Source organism: Pimephales promelas, chromosome 16, assembly GCF_988280905.1.
Source record: "Pimephales promelas chromosome 16, fPimPro1.hap1.1, whole genome shotgun sequence".
Lineage (NCBI taxonomy): Eukaryota > Metazoa > Chordata > Actinopteri > Cypriniformes > Leuciscidae > Pimephales > Pimephales promelas.
Genome location: NC_142784.1, coordinates 23,594,725 through 23,611,012, shown reverse-complemented (window position 1 = coordinate 23,611,012; position 16,288 = coordinate 23,594,725). Strand labels below are relative to the sequence as shown.

The window sequence follows — 16,288 nt, the reverse complement described above, 5'->3', positions numbered from 1 at the left end:
AATGCTACCGAATACCAGCAAAATTCGATTCTTAAATTCTACTGAAATGGTTTTAATGTTTTGTTTAATGTTTGACAATAAATAAATACATTTTCTTTGGTTTTTTAAAGTTGTTGTTGCTGTATTTTATTCATTGCGTGTTTAAATAAATATATTGGTAGGCTACTAATATTTTGACATTTTTAACATAGATTTAAATACTGGCACTAGGTTACTTGACTCTGACTCTGAATCGTTTTGACCCTCTCCGCTTTCGGTAGTTGGGAACCATATCCTGGTTGCATAGCAACGGTTGACAACATTATTCAGGTCGTTTTAACCGGTAAGTTAAGATACATCACGCCAGTCCACCTTGCAACATTATTAAATATATAATTAATGCAACTACCGATTTAACCAAACAAGAAAATGTGGGATTGACAGAACTTATTGTTAGAATATATCGTTCATTTTACTGATAAAAAAACGCCTGCTTGTCTTTCATCTTGAGAGACAACAGCAGTGCCAATAAGTGTATGTTATGCAGTAAAACAAACATCTTAATGAGATTAAACTAAACATGTGTATTAAATTATTTTGTGTACTATTGCAATACCATTAATTGTTAATGAATGTATCTTTTCCCTATTTTTTTTATTTTATTTTTCATCAGACTTGTCTTGAGGTGCTGTATAAGATGTCTGTTCCCTTTTCCAACACAAACCTGCGGATCCCTAAAGGTTTTGGGAATTTATTGGAGGGTCTTGCCAGAGAAGTGTTGAGAGACCAGCCTGAGGACATCCCTACCTATGCTGCTCTCTACTTCACAGAGCTTCTTAAAGCCAGAGAAGGTGACTGAGCTGGTTTCTTCTGATCCTGATGTTTAATAGTGTTTGATGATATGTGAGTTACTCATATACAGGATGAGTTAGTCATACAATATGTCTTTGTCCGAAGGCAGAAATAATTTTGTTTGTATTAAATCTATATAGTCAATTCAAGCTTGAACATAGTGTGTTTTGTTCCAGAAAGTGGCCTAGATCCAGCAGAATGGGGTGCAAAGATGGAAGATAGGTTCTACAATAATCACTCGTTTAAGGTATCTAAAAAATAAGACAAAACTCTAAACCTTTAGATTATTTCACAGTTATTCCTTTATATAACATGCATGTGTTGTTCTTTTCAAAACAGGGCACATCAATACAAGGAAACTCCATTTTGCCTAAAATAAATACAAGGTGTGTGGATGAGAAAATGTGATTTCACTCTTTCACTCTCCCTTACAGTTTTCCCGATGAGAGAAGAATCGAAATGAAGACAGACTGAAGTGAACACCGAGTGAGAGTTTAGATGAAAATTTAGACAATAAAACTTGTAGTTTTGGTATGATTTCCTTTATTCGGGTTGTACATTCTTGCAGTGCAGCAGGTTTAAAACATTATAGCAGGATGAAGCTCTGCGGTTGGCTCTCCATCTCTGAGGCAGAGCTTCGATCATTTGATCAAGCCGAGGGCGGCTTTCGGACGATTGATTGTAGTGTCAGAGCACAGATATGCATCTGGGTTGTACATAAGGATTAATTTATTACTCCTGTTCTACTTGTTTGTGCTTTTAATTATTTGTATTATTAATCACTGTCGTATACCTTACATGTCAATTTTCAGAAACAACACTGGCCGTTCTGAAACTTTTGGAAACAACGAAACCCAACATTCTGCATTAAAAGACCTCAACACTAATAATTCAGTGGACACTGAAGTAAATCAAAAATATGAGTTAGAAAAGAAGCTCGATGAGGAATCCAGTGAGAGGGACCACAGACCTCCTGCAGAAATTCCCTATGTTGGAACAGCAGATGTTGATATATGTGCTCAAGAGCTGAAGGACCCCAGCGGGATTCCAGAACAAACATCAGAGGTACTGAAAGATGAAGAGGTCGTAAAAGAAGCTGTAGAAATTGGTGGTCTAGCAAATGTTGATGTATGTGCTGAAGAGATAAACCACCCATCTGAATCTACTGAGACCAACAGAGATTTGGGAAGCCCAAATCCATCGCCTCCGAATGGAAAACAGTCGGAATCACAAGATGAATATTTTATTGAAACCCCTTCACATATTGAGCAAGGCAAACCACCAAATGAAATGTCTGATGGTGATGATGATGGTGGCCATATTGAAGATGCTGAACAGGGAGTCGCAGAAATGTTTGATACTTTATTAGAAGACACTGACTCTGAGAAAAAGAGCAATGAGCAGGTTTATGTAGAGGATTCAGAAAAAAGTTCAATTGAAAAAGATTGGGAAAAAAGTGCAGTTGAAGCAGGCCAGGAATCAGAGGAACATATTGAAGAAAAGGATGACTTACCAGACAATGAAGATCAGGAAGAGACCAATCATGAGTACAGCAGCACCAATGACTTAGTAGAAGATGTTGCGGATTCCACATCTGATATCAATAGTAAATCACTGATGGACATGAAAGACGCATATATTGACTACACTGATGAAACAAATGACAGTAAAAGTGAAGTCAGAGATGTTCTAGATGAAGTTGACCATCACGTTCCTACTCGTACTGGTGAGCATGAAGCTGAGTACAGCAATGATGAACTGAGTACATCTAAATATATTGATGCAATTGAGGAAGACCTTTTAGAAACCCCAAAGCCAGTTTCCCAACTAAACAACAGTGAATCAGAAGTAACAGAGGATATGATAAGCAATGAAATTTTAAACACTGATGTAATGGAAGCTTCTGAGAAAGATCTAAACACAGAGAATGTAAATGACGGGAGTGATCTTGACAGTGATGGCTGTGATGATGAAGAGATGGATCCAGACATACCTCAGCAAAATATGGTGAAAACTGAGGATGAGGAGGATGATGGAACCCATGATACTGAACCAAAGAATGCTGAAGAAGCTGAGCCCAGGCATTTAGAGAGAGAAACAGAGGTAATCGGGGAAGAACATCCTACAGATTTACAAGAACACACTGATAATGATGCAGATCAGTTGGAGGAGCAAAGAGATAAAAGCCAGGAATCAACACTTGAAAGTGAGAACCAGGAGTATCCTGACAGCAGTGAACCAAAGGTACCTTCACTCCCTTCCCATTTGATAAACAAAAAGTATGGTATTTGTATGAAAAAAATATGGATTGCATAATTTGTTTCATGTTGTGATAGAAGCCTCATCTTAAGGCTGGCCGAATAATGAAATTTTATTTTGAATGACGTGTTTTGGAGTAAAACATCTGAGAGATACAACAACTATTGTGCCATATTCCATTGCTTTACAGCTGTGTGCTTTATTTTATTATATTGTTGTCTGAGGTCAATTTATGACGTTCGCTTGGTTTTTGCATTCGAAAACATCAAAATTAATAAGTAATAGGCTATTTTGTATCCAACTTTGAGCCAGCTCAAAAACGTTCGTTTTTTTTGGGCGTCTCACACTGAAGAGTTGGAATTGAACGCCCACTGCTGTGAGTGGAGAACAGTTTTGCATATTATAATGAGTTTCAACTCACCTCATCTGTGCACGTGGGGGAAATTGTTCTGAAAACTTTCAATGTTGTAAAATGGCAACCGGAATGATTCACCCATACGCCTTATTCACGGCAGCGCCATCTTTGATTTTTAATGAGAATGAAAGCGAGGCTGTGAGGGATAGACTTGCATCTCTTCAATGGGCTGTACTGTTATTTAATGTGTTTTCGGATTGTTCTGCTCATGAAACACTGGAAAAATATCTTTCAAAAAAATGTAAGCTGTGGAAAATTGTAAGTAATCTAGCTGCTTTATTCAGCTTTTTACAGCGGATGCCATTGGAAACACGGTAAGTCTATCCCTCACAGCCTCACTTTCATACCTGTCATGGCGCTGCTCTGAATAAGGTCTATACATGTTCGACCCAGAGTCCGTGTGTTGCACCATTCCTGTCAGATCCAATATAATAATAATAATAATAATAATTCATCACATTTATATAGCGCCTTTCTGGACACTCAAAGCGCTTCACATAGAGGGGGGAATCTCCTCAACCACCACCAGTGTGCAGCATCCACCTGGATGATGCGACGGCTGCCATAGTGCGCCAGAACGCTCACCACACACCAGCTTACTGGTGGAGAGGAGACAGTGATGAAGCCAATTGGTATATATGGGGATGATTAGGAGGCCATGATGGACAGAGGCCACTGGGCAAATTTGGCCAGGATGCCGGGGTTACACCCCTACTCTTTCGAAAGACATCCTGGGATTTTTAATGACCACAGAGAGTCAGGACCTCGGTTTAACGTCTCATCCGAAGGACGGTGCTCTTTTGACAGTATAGTGTCCCCATTACTATACTGGGGCGTTAGGACCCACACAGACCACAGGGTGAGCACCCCCTGCTGGCCTCACTAACACCTCTAATATAGAGGCGTATAGAGGCCTCTAATATATAATATAGACGGCACAGCACCGTTCTTTAATCTTAATCAGTCTGCAAATTCAGTCTTGTTTAAACAATCCGCAGTGAAATGAAGCGAACAGATGGACAATGTTTTACCCTCATCAGCTGGAACGGCACTAAAAGTAGTGCATGCTAATTTCCTATTGGAATCCAGAGGAAGCATATGCAGCAACTGTCTTCTTCCACCACCAGACACTGCACAATATTTTGTGCTCGGTAGCTCGATCTGGTTTGTCATCACGAGGTAGGCCTATGTCATTTAGCTATGCGTGTAATGCGCGAATCGGTGGACGGGGCGGGGCTAAACCAGCCGTGTTGAAGTAGGCGTTGATCTTCTTCTTCGGAGGTGGGGTTTTATCCTCTTTATCGTCATAGTTCCCCACTTTGAAAAACGAGTCATTTGCTGAGCCTGGTGTCAATAAAAGCTTTTATTGGACTAACAAGGACGTTTTCAGTTCTGAAACTTACAGGATATTCTTATAATATGATGACCTCTTGGATGTCAAAAGCTCAAGGAAAATTTGATTTCTCAGTTCATCACCCCTTTAATAATCACTGGCTTTTGGCAAAGGCTTGGATTGCTTTTGGATTTCTGGATTACTTTTATGATGGATGGATGAATACACTATTCAATGTCCTTACAATGCTATAATATAACTCAGATTGTGTTTGACTGAATGAAGAAAGTCATATACACATAGGATGGCTTGAGAGTGAATAAAGTATGGGATAAATTAAATTTTTTGGTGAACTAATTATAATCATGATTATGATTTTTGCCACAATCAAACAGTCCTACGTCATCCTTAACTTGGATGCAGACTGCTCCTTTTATTGTCCCAAGTTAATAAGTAAAAATAAAATCTTCAAGGACATGTCTGATCAACAGCATGGCTCTGTTCCTCTCTGGAGAACAGTGATTGAAGATGTCCTGAAATAGTCCAGCTGGTGAGCACAAGACAACAAGAGTCAAAAAAAAAAGCTCAAACTATGCATACATCTTACATCATAAAACATTATGCATAAGCTTAAAGAAATGTTTGCAACATTTCATAAAAGAGATGTTCAAAAAGAAGTTTAGATCTTTTACCAAAAGGTCAGAACATAATCCATAAGCTTTTTTAAGCGGGTTTGAACGAGACAGATTTGGTGGTGTTTCCATGGAAACATTTTACCAACCATTTATCTGAGGGAGAAACTGATCTAGATTTTGAAGTTGTGTGATATGTTTCCAAAGAAACATAATACCAAATGCTCCCAATTAGCTGCTTCACTTTTCAATCCTTGGTCCGAAGTGCAGTGTTTTAGTTCTGTAGGGGTTAAAGACACGCAGCTTTTTTCCTCTCACTCCAATGTAGGTCATCTAACCTGACCTATATCAACTCTTGTCCAATGACTTTATATGCTGTAGAATGGGCAAGGGAATCATGTAGGTTCTATTTTCAGGAACAATATTCATGGCTATCATCAATCTCTGGCACGACTGAAAAGTCACCTCATCTTCTTCTAGGAAACTCTGTTTTAACACTTCCGTGCTCTGTGAACCATATGCTCCCAGGCTTACACGTCCAACAGTTGCCAAGAAAAGAGAAGTGATATCATTACAGCACAGAGCTGCATGTTCTCTCTTTAATCTTGGTAGGGTAGGAGGCAGGAGATGGAGCACTGTTCTAGAGAAATAAAGGGCAATGGATTTACTGTCTATTTGTCTATATTGCCACAGGGTGGAGGAGGCACGGACTGTGTGGGACTGACTGAGATGTGGAGGGCTGCTTCTAGTATTTTCTTAGTTTATGATGTTAGCCCTCGATCAGCAATATTTCGGACTGTGCATAATAGAAATAATGTAATATAATTGATTTAGAGTTTAGACCATGGTGGGTCCCTTTTCTATCTTATTTTTCTACACTGCAAGGCTAAACCACGAATCTCTGATGTATCTCTTTTGGTAGCAGGTGTTAGGAAAGTGAGAATAATGGCGATGTAAACGTCAACATTAAAGAAAACATATGCAAAGAGTAAAGACCGAACTGTCAGTGGTGTCAAAATGATGATGCTCGCGCGCGTTCTCTCTCTCTCTCTCTCTCTCTCTCTCTCTCTCTCTCTCTCTCTCTCTCTCTCTCTCTCTCTCTCCTCCCACCCTAAAAGACTCTGAATTATAAGGATAGTTGGAGGAGATGAGTATTCGTCCAAGGTATTTTGCCCTGTGAGGAGGTTTACGCGCTGTTGCACTTGCACGAGACGAAAACACGTTTATCAGCGTTTGTAATTGCGCGTCATGGATTGTCATGTCGTAAGTAACGTTAGCCTACTGACAACTTTTGTCTTTTTTGTATGTGAAAAGTATTTAATAAATATTAAGCATCCTTTTAAAAAAAAACTGAACCAGTTTGATGAATGAGTTAGATTTTTATGAAATAGTAATGTTAAACTTATTCTGAAGATACGTGTTTGTTTTGGAACTGTAGTATTCAATGGCGGTAATTTTCATGTCCAGTAAATTTATGAACGGTATTGTGGATTTATGTGCATATTTTGTGCTCATTATCATTTCACACTTTTTAACCGTCTAAGCTCTATTCAATTTTATGCTTTAGCTATTAGACTTCAAAAGATCCCACATTTTTCTCTGTGTTGTTATAATTATGGTGGCGCTAAAGCCTATAGGTATATTGGATTTGCTATTGTAAATAAAATAACAATGCCAAGTAGTCATTTTTGAAGTAGTCGGTATCACCAAGATTAATCAAAACTATGTTGAACTTTCAATTATCATGGTTGCCTAAGCTAGTATAGGACGTAGGGTGTGGCTATAATCTCATAATGGAGTAAGTCATTTTTTATGGATTTTAGTAGGCTAAATGTATCATTTTTCTTGTTCTGAATGCCATGTTTGGTCGTGACTACATTTGCATATTTCAAAATGATCAGCTGCCAAACAACTTTCTGCAGCCATTACTGGCCAATTGTCACAAAACTTTATTAATCCTGTTTAAGCATGCAAAGTTTGTTTAGCCAGAAAGTGGCATTATAAAGTGTCATTATTATAATAGTAGAAAAACAAAATGAATGTAGTTATTGTGCATGGATTGGTGTCAACAATTAACAAATTTGTGAGCTCATGTGCTGAGACTTCCATAATTTCTGCTTGCTGTTTATGCATATGACAAATCTTTCATCATATAATTTAAATGGACTGGTATAGACATTGGAAAGGCTTGTGACTGTGGAGTTTCATTGGAGGTAAGCATAGTCTCTGAGATAACAGTAATATGAACAGATGCTTATTTATAGGGGATTGTGGAACGCCTCTGCCTGTGGCCATATAAGCATTTTGGCAAAATGCTTGGTTAATATGAAAAGAGGCTGATTCTTAGTTCAAAAGTGGGTGGACAGGGTTTTACAATGAACTCCTGCTCATCTTCTTCACACAAGCTGTTTAAAGACTGCCAACCAGCCTCTGCTGAGCCATTTTACATATGCGATGTTGGTTGTTGTGGGAGAAAGCATGTGGTTTCACAGCTTCAGAAAGACATAAAGAGACAAATAACATCACATCCCACCATACACTCTTTAATGATGTGTGATTACATGCTTCACAGAGCACAGGAAGCTGGTCACTGTTGGTCCTTGCATCAAGGTGGTTTGGTTTTATTACATTTCTGCTCATTTTATTTTCATTTGGTACAGGTAATAGGTTTCTCACAGTCTTAAAATTAAAGGTTCTTTGTTGGCATCTGTATGGTTCCATGAACAACTTTCTGAATAACAAAAATGTATGGACCCTCTTCCCGTTTCACAAAAGGTGCTTTATAGTGGAAAAGCATTCTTCAGATTGTAAAAATGTTCTTCTTATTATGAAAAATATGTTTCTTGTCACAGAAAGGTTATTTTGATAATCCAACCTGATCATTCATTTGGTGATTATATGTGCGGGAGAACCTGGTCCTAAAAAAGTTTGATGGATAGTGATTCATTGCAAGGGGGCTTAAATGGTCAAGAGATCCATCATGCTAAACCCACTAGGGTATATAAGATCTCAGTAGATTCTGAATCATTTTAAGAAAGAGCTAAATCAATATGCAATACACCCCTGCTGAAATTATTGTTCATCCCTGGTAGGAGGAATGCAGCCAGCCACAAGAGGAAGAGGACATCATGGACATCCCATTGGATGACCCAGAGGCCAATAAAGCGGCCGCCAAAATCCAGGCCGGCTTCCGTGGTCATATGACTCGGAAGAAGATGAAACCTGGGGAAAAGCCCAATGAGGAGGTGAGCAGCAGTGGTGAGGCCCTCAACGGCAGCCAAGGGGACTCAGGTCAGTCACTGTCCCTGACCGTCAAAGAGCCATGACTCAACACCATCCCACATTGTGCAGAGGTCGCCAGCTATCTTGATCTAACTCAGCTTGGCAAGACACTTAAAAACCCTCACAGATCCTTGCAGAATTTGGCTTTGAGATCTGAAGTAAACAATTGGAGCTTTGAACTTTAATGAGAGTTCAAGAGTATGTTGATTCACCCTTTTGCTATAATGTGTACCAAAAATTTAGAATAAAAAACATGAAAATACTGAAAAAAATAATGAAATAAAATCAAATAAAAAATGGAACAAAATGAAAAATCCATCAGTTATGTTCAATGAGTCATATCTTTATACTGATTAAACATAAGACATGCACAAGTGTGCTTTTTAATTACCCTCTGAGTGCTTTAGATATTAATTTTCTCAATCAAGTAATTATTAATGAGCACATCTATCATTTTCCCTGATTGTTAAGATTGTAGCCGCTTCACCAACTTTCAGAGTCACTCTGTATTCTCTATTATTTCAGTTTCTTGAGACAGAGATCTTTCAAATTTAATTTCTTCTGTGGGTGGCTTAGGCCTCCACAATTCCAGGATTCAATATTAAAGCCTTGCACAGATTTTTCCCCCTTTCAATTTCCTTTCGGGTAATGTGTTTTGTTCTGCACAAACAGTTTCCCTCCGCTCAGTATGTATGCAAATGGTTCTCGATTGGTTGATCCCCAGAGGTGTGTTGAGATTCTAATTTGAAGCAACAAATAGGCCAGCGCTGATGGAAAGACAGTTAATGTTCTCACACCACAGCTTCCATCTGAACCACCTTCATCTGCGTCATCCTTTGACGAGGAACCAAGCGAATCTGGTCATTTGATGTAAAAATTGGGGCAAGCAATGAGAATGAAGGTGTCCTTCCAAACTCCAGTCGGGCCCAAATATCTCTCCTTCAGCTGTGTCGCTCCACTCTAACCCACCTCTGTGCCGAATTTAGGCCTTTCCCGAGCAACATCAACCCAGTTCTCGGTTGCTAAGCATTTTATGTATGATAGTGTTATTTATATCCTCAGGTGCATCTGCATCGCTGAAATGAGGCTGTGCTCTGTTTTACTCCGACAAAAAGACCGGCTAAGATCAGCTCATATTCTGGCAAAATGAATCAATAAGTAAAGCTTTGTCACAAATATTTTGTGATGAATGCCAAGCTATCAAGCACGGCAACAAAATATTTTCTGTTTTCCAGTACAGATATCTAAACATTCTTAAATCAAGATACATTTACTTGAGAAGCAAAATGACTTAAGATGTTAAAACTTTGCTTAAAACAAGACAAACATTTACATTTAGTCATATAGCTGACGCTTTTAACCAAAGCGACTGACATCTGAGGACTAAATCAAACAAGTCATCGTGAAGAGGCAATAACAACACAAGAAGAGCTCAAAATACAAAGTAGTATATACCAGACAAGTAAGGATTTAAAGGTTTTTATCCAACATCTTTTAAAATCTGTTCCTTGAAATGTTCTTTGAGGAAGCGAAAATGGTTTTTCTATGACATCACTCCGTAAACCCCTCTTTTGGGACCTTTATATTTATGAGTGTACTTATTTTTTTACATATTTGTAATGAAAACCTACCAAAAAAGTGATGTTACATCATCTCCCTGTTAATTCATAGTTAATTAGACAGCTGTTTGTTGACAAACTGAAATATTCAAGTACTGTAAACCTAATAAAAGTGTGTTTTGCAAGCAGGGGGAACAGACGGAGTAGAGACAGATGCAACATCTGGTCCAGAGCAATGAAGACCATTCTGAAGGTGGATGACTTATTGGATGCTTTCTCCAGGGATTTTTTTGTTGTTGTTTGTTTTGTGTGTGTGTGTTGACAAAAGTAGTGAAATTAGGCTGGATATGTCTGTGAACTCTTTCTATTTTCTGCTTCTTATCCAGTCTGGATGAATTTCTGCTCCAGCATGATTTTTGCATCCCACAAAAGGCATCCGTATACTGGATGTCTGATATTTGTACGAGTATTTAACACAGGCTTCTTCAGTCAGACAGTCAGGTAAACTTAAAATAATGCATCATGATTGAGTTTTGTCTTTTTTTTTGTTACTTGATATTCCTTTTCTGTGGTAGTATGTTTATGAATGCCTTGATTTGACCATGTAGCCACTACCACTATGAAATCTGTTTATTGTCATGAAATGGAATGTTATCAGTTGTTTATAACTGTATTGACTGTTTGTTTGGTTTGCACCCTGTAATATGTTAAAATCAGAGCTTCCAACGCAGCATATGGCATGGCTAGATCGACTGATTTATTTCAATTTACTTTAATTTGTAAAATAATTTATTCTTTCTTTAAGGTAGTGCATATCATTAGAAGTATAGAAATTGAGTTAACCGCTTAATGAGTGATAGCTAAGTTCACCTTGCATGTTGACATCAGCATCAAGCTCTGTATCAGTTGAAAAGCGAATAAAAGCTCAGAAATGTGTGTTGCATGCATTGATTTGTAGACAGGGGTTGATCATTAGTCTTTTGAAGAGTCTTATAACAAACAGGCAGTTATATATATAAGCAGCAGAAATTGAAATATTAACCTATGCATCAGTCTCATTAGTCCTGCTGGAGCATCTCGCTGGAGGGCTCACAGCTGGAAGGCTGGGCTAATGAGACCTGGACAGTCATTTATCAAGGTCAGATTGTCACATGCCCAATCAAATCAACATTTAGACTTATAGCTATAATAGGATTATTATTTTCTGATACATGTGCACATAGCAAAGCTACCACGAAAGCACTATCAAAGAAATATTGTTTGTTAAATATAATAAGTAAACAGTAAGATATGTGAGATCGTGCTACAGTTGGGATTATACTCGCGACTAAAGGTCATCTCGATAGAAAGTTTAGTTGCAAAAATATTTATAATATACAATATACAAGCATTATTTTATTAAGACAATAATACAAAAAGTTCCAGTTAAAAAAAGTTTAATAATAATAATGAATCCATTTCAGATCGAATCAGAATCAGTGAATATGCAATTTGGTCAGTGTTTTCTCTCACTAATTGAGCATTTCTTTGGTTTTGAAGAATCATTATTAGTGTGTGTGCGTGTGTTTTCAGTGAATAATCTTATATTTTTTGGTCTGTTATTTTTATTATTCTTATTTCAGATTGTGTTTCAGTTTGTTTAGAAGGCAACTTTAAATGTAAGATTGCCTTTTATCTGATATTTATAGATTTCCGTTTAGTTTTTTTTCAATCAACAACAAGGGGTTTTATTTTGTTTCTGCTATGTGAACATTCTGTTGCTTTTGGGGGGGGGGGGGGCACCCCACTTTTTAAAAATACATACAAAGATACAGAATGTGAATGTGCTTTTATTTTTGAAGCTTGAATGGCTTCATCAAATTCCTTTAAGAATAAGAGGTTTGAGAACATAAAAAGTGAATATATTTCCCCATGACAATAATTACTCATTGCATAAAGAGTTGCAAATTAGACTGTGTACTTCGCTTCATAATTAAACATATACAGCACTTTTTTTTCATTTGTGTCTCAGCTTATCACACACAGTGAATCACATTCTGGATGTTTAACAGCTGTTAATGACAGCTGTTCCTTCACTGTTTCTTCTCATATGGCTTCTCATACTGGAGTGACTTCATAAATCCTGCTTTAAATGGATGAAAGGGGACTTGTTACCCCCTTTTTACAAGATAAGCTGATATAAGTCTCCCCACAAAGTGTCAGGTTTCAGCTCAAAATACAGATTATTTATTATACCATGTTGTAAGTACCATGTACATTTTTGAGTGAGAAGGGAAAACATGCTGTTTTTGTGCATGTATCTTTAAATGCGAATGAGCTAACTTATGTTTTAAATGGATTTAAAATGACGTTAACATGTCACCAAATCCCCTGTGTCAAACGACCTCCTCAGTTCATATTGATTTCTGACTCGTAGTATTGAGTTACAGTGTGTTCTATCAGTTCTGGCATGCCGTAATATACAGGCTACATTCTGATATGCTGTTAATATAAATCAAACAACAAAAGGAATAAAAATAAATAAATAAAAATCGCTCACTGCTCTGGATTGAACAACTTTAGTAGCTTTAATAAGAATACATTTCTTTCTTAAATGCTGCTGTTAAATGCTCTGAGGAGATAAACATGGTGGACTGTGTACTATTTTTTCTATTATATGGTGGTGTGTACACACACTGCAGACACACATTCAAACACCATAAAAGTGAATTTTGCATAATAGGTACCCTCCCCTTTAATATTTTACAGAGACTTTTAATGACTTTTGACAACATTTGATGTTGTCTGCGGCCTAACTTTATATGAAGTTGATTTCCTCAAATTCAAGTTGCAATCAGTTTTCGTAGGCTATACTGACTTTTAACATTTCTAAACTTGGATAAGCAGGATGAGTAACTGGACACGATGTCATCCGCACAGTAACAAAGACCTGCCATAATTGTCATTTCTTTGTGTGGCTCAACTTTTCTTCTTCCCCAGGTGAGTGCTTGAACTCAGTCGCCCACATTCCCTGCACCGCGCGCAGGCCTCGGCTTTATGGGGCTCCAATGTAACCTCCCCAGTATTAATTCTGTCACTGGCTCCAGGACTTACAGTCTCCTAACAGCATTTCTACAGGTTGCCTATGGCAACACAAGTGTCAAAAGACAGTTTTCTTTCAGACTGCTGCTGTGTGTATCCCATGATTCCTGCCCTCAACAGGCTGCTGACAACGCCGACCTAACAGCTGCCAGACCGGCAAAAACATTCAGCTAACCTGCACAACACACACACATATTATGTATTTATAGCCTGTGAAAGATCAAATTAGAATTGACAATGTGTGTGGGTGTTTTTTAACACAAAAAAGGAGAGTGGATTTGCAAAATTGTTAAAGCCAGTTACTGTTTTGCCTCACAGAAACATGCTCAGTGAGTTAGCATTAGCACCGGCTGGCTGCTACATCTGTAGAATCTCATAGCATATCAGTAGTGGATTGATGTTGAGATTAGACTACTCTCCACATCTGAAAATTCTGTTTTAATCTCAACTCTCTTTGAACTGTTCTGTTTTTGTGCTTAATTGGCTCTTTTTTATTTAACGGTAGCATTACATAAAATCTCCAGTAGAGGGAGCCTGTGGTTCAAGTTTACAATGCATATGAATGCTTAATCTACTGTATGCATTTTTAAAAAGCAACAGAATGTGCACATAGCAGTGTTATTCTTAACTATCAAGTTACTTCTTGGATTTCACACTCTTCAGTTCTGCCTCTAACTTGAAAAGGGGCTTAATCAACCACAGACACAGGAAACATCTAGCTTTTACTTTCTCTTCGATAAAACGTAAGTTGTTACAATCTTGACTTGCAGTCTGTTGATTTCATAGATTGAAACAGATGAGCTTTCTTTGCAGTTAGATGTATATTTTTGAAACACTCATTCCTTGAACTGTTCAAATAACCGAAGAAAAAGACAATTACTATTTTAGTATTTACAAACAAACATTTGACATATGCATTACCACAATACACATTTTCAACATTTTCATATATGAATTATCGTATGCACTCTAATGCAGCAATACCATAATCGAAGTAAAATGTCTCAAAATATGTTATTTGTAATGTTTACACACAAGATGGTATTTATCTGTATAAGTTAATTGAGCTTCAAACAGTCATCCAACCAGAAGCGTCTCGGGTTGTCTAATCACTTATGCGCATCCAATTTCTGTAACCTACTCATTTATTCATACTTCATAACATTTCTAGTCAAAGTTTTTTTTTTCCTCACAAGGAGAAAAGCTGGAAAAAAACGCAGGACAATCGTTCACACTCTGTTTGGGTTAATGCGCTCTAATTACAAGCGCACCTGTTAGAGATTCATCACGAGGTTTTTTTTTTTTTTTTTTTTAAGATTCATCACGAGTTGAGTTCGGCTTTTTCCGACGGATGACGTCATCTCGATGATGACACTTTTCGTGGCGTTCCGTAACACCTTCTATGACGATCAGTTCGGAATATATTTTTTTTTCTCTAGTCGCCCCCAATAATGTTTTAACTAATATAAATAAATGTTTAACTTCACACTACTGTATATATATATATATATATATATATATATATATATATATATATATATATATATATATAGCCTATATACTTATTTAATTATTTTAATCTAAAGAAACTAAAAGAAACTACAATTAAAATTAAAACTGAGATTAAAATAAAAGAAAATTGATATAGTAATAATTAAAACTTTTGTCACCATTTAGCCTACTGACCCTTACCCTTAGATGTTTTGAAAAAGCTTAATGCTGTTATATATATATATATATATATATATATATATAACAAAAGCATATATGGTCCAGGAGCTGGCAAGAATCAAAAAGCACCACAAATATCTCATTAAAATTTGCAAAAGTTTTACGAGTTAATGCAAAGTTTCTCGGGAATACTCTGCTCGTTAAATGTCCTCATGTCTCATGAAGTCCAGTGCATGTGCACTATAGCTTCAAGAGGATATTCTCCAGCGGAGACGTGTGCGGGGATCTTTCATGCTTTCGCTGCACTATTGACCTTGGATGTTCCCACTTGACAGATTTCCTCACAAGATGAGAGAGTCCGGCAAAGACTTTTATCCTCTAGAGGACAAAGGCTAATTCCAAGCTTTGTGTGAGTGTTTGTGTCTCAGAGTCCCAAAGCTTTGATCACCAAGAACAGAGGAAGCCCTTGAGGATAACAGACTGTATGTTCCTTTAAAAAGCTTTTTCGTTCTGACATTCTTTTCCATTTTGCATACATAATCTGCTCCTTTTTTGCTACGTGGGAGGCAATACCCAGTTTGGATCATCAATTTTAGCTCTCAACTTGCTGTCTTGGGTCGGCATAGATTATTAGAAACGGAATCTGTTATTTAAATGTTTTCATTGAGTGCTAAACAATAGCCGTGTTTAGCATCACTATTGCTCATAATTGGCATTAACAAGCTCCTTTTAAAACTTTAAGCATTCATACTAAGGCTTTATTTTTTTTCCATATTTACTAGATACATGGTGTTTTCTGCTACACTCATTGTGAATTTCTTTCTGTCTGTGGGGTCTGTGACCACCGCAGATGCTGACCTCTGCGAGACATGACATCAGCAGCTCCCAGACAGACATGTGATGGCAAGGCCACAATTCCTGGCACATTTTTTTTCTTTTCAGCAGTGCAAATAATGTATTGTTACAACGAAGAGTTAACCTCTTAAGTGTCACCCCACTTTTTTTGAATAGACATGAAAATGCACATTTCGAGCTTAAAGATACCCTGACTTGAAATTTTCACTTTCTGAGGTTTTTTAACATCAATATTAATAGTTTCCCTAGCCTGTGTATGGTCCCACGGTGGGTAGAAATTTCAATTGGTTTAAACCGAGCTTTGGCTATCTTTCTTTGTCTTTGAGAAAATGAAAGCGTTTCGTCACTGCTTTGAAAGATAAGCAGCAGA

The 16,288-nt window shown here is 37.4% G+C and overlaps 1 protein-coding gene across 2 annotated transcripts; it reads left to right on the top strand.

The window, feature by feature from the left end:
• The first annotated feature begins 276 nt into the window (after window positions 1-276).
• nrgnb (neurogranin (protein kinase C substrate, RC3) b) lies at window positions 277-11,247 on the top strand. 2 transcript variants are annotated; one of them, XM_039671294.2, is made up of 7 exons: window positions 277-322; window positions 653-830; window positions 1,008-1,078; window positions 1,171-1,217; window positions 1,644-3,075; window positions 8,563-8,761; window positions 10,501-11,247. In XM_039671294.2, exons 2-7 carry the CDS (start codon window positions 677-679, stop codon window positions 10,548-10,550), a joined length of 1,953 nt encoding a protein of 650 aa, XP_039527228.2. In that variant the 5' UTR covers window positions 277-322; window positions 653-676; the 3' UTR covers window positions 10,551-11,247. The 2 variants fall into 2 exon arrangements, with proteins under 2 accessions (XP_039527228.2, XP_088977384.1); XM_089121258.1 differs by lacking the exons at window positions 277-322; window positions 653-830; window positions 1,008-1,078; window positions 1,171-1,217; window positions 1,644-3,075 and adding an exon at window positions 6,596-6,733.
• The last annotated feature ends 5,041 nt before the right edge of the window (window positions 11,248-16,288 follow it).

Excerpts from the sequence above, each read along its gene's own strand:
- nrgnb (XM_039671294.2), top strand. The coding sequence starts at position 677 with ATGTCTGTTCCCTTTTCCAACACAAACCTGCGGATCCCTAAAGGTTTT. Across the intron at positions 1,079-1,170 it reads ACAATAATCACTCGTTTAAG|GGCACATCAATACAAGGAAA; the intron begins GTATCTAAAAAA and ends TTTTCAAAACAG. Across the intron at positions 1,218-1,643 it reads TTGCCTAAAATAAATACAAG|AAACAACACTGGCCGTTCTG; the intron begins GTGTGTGGATGA and ends GTCAATTTTCAG.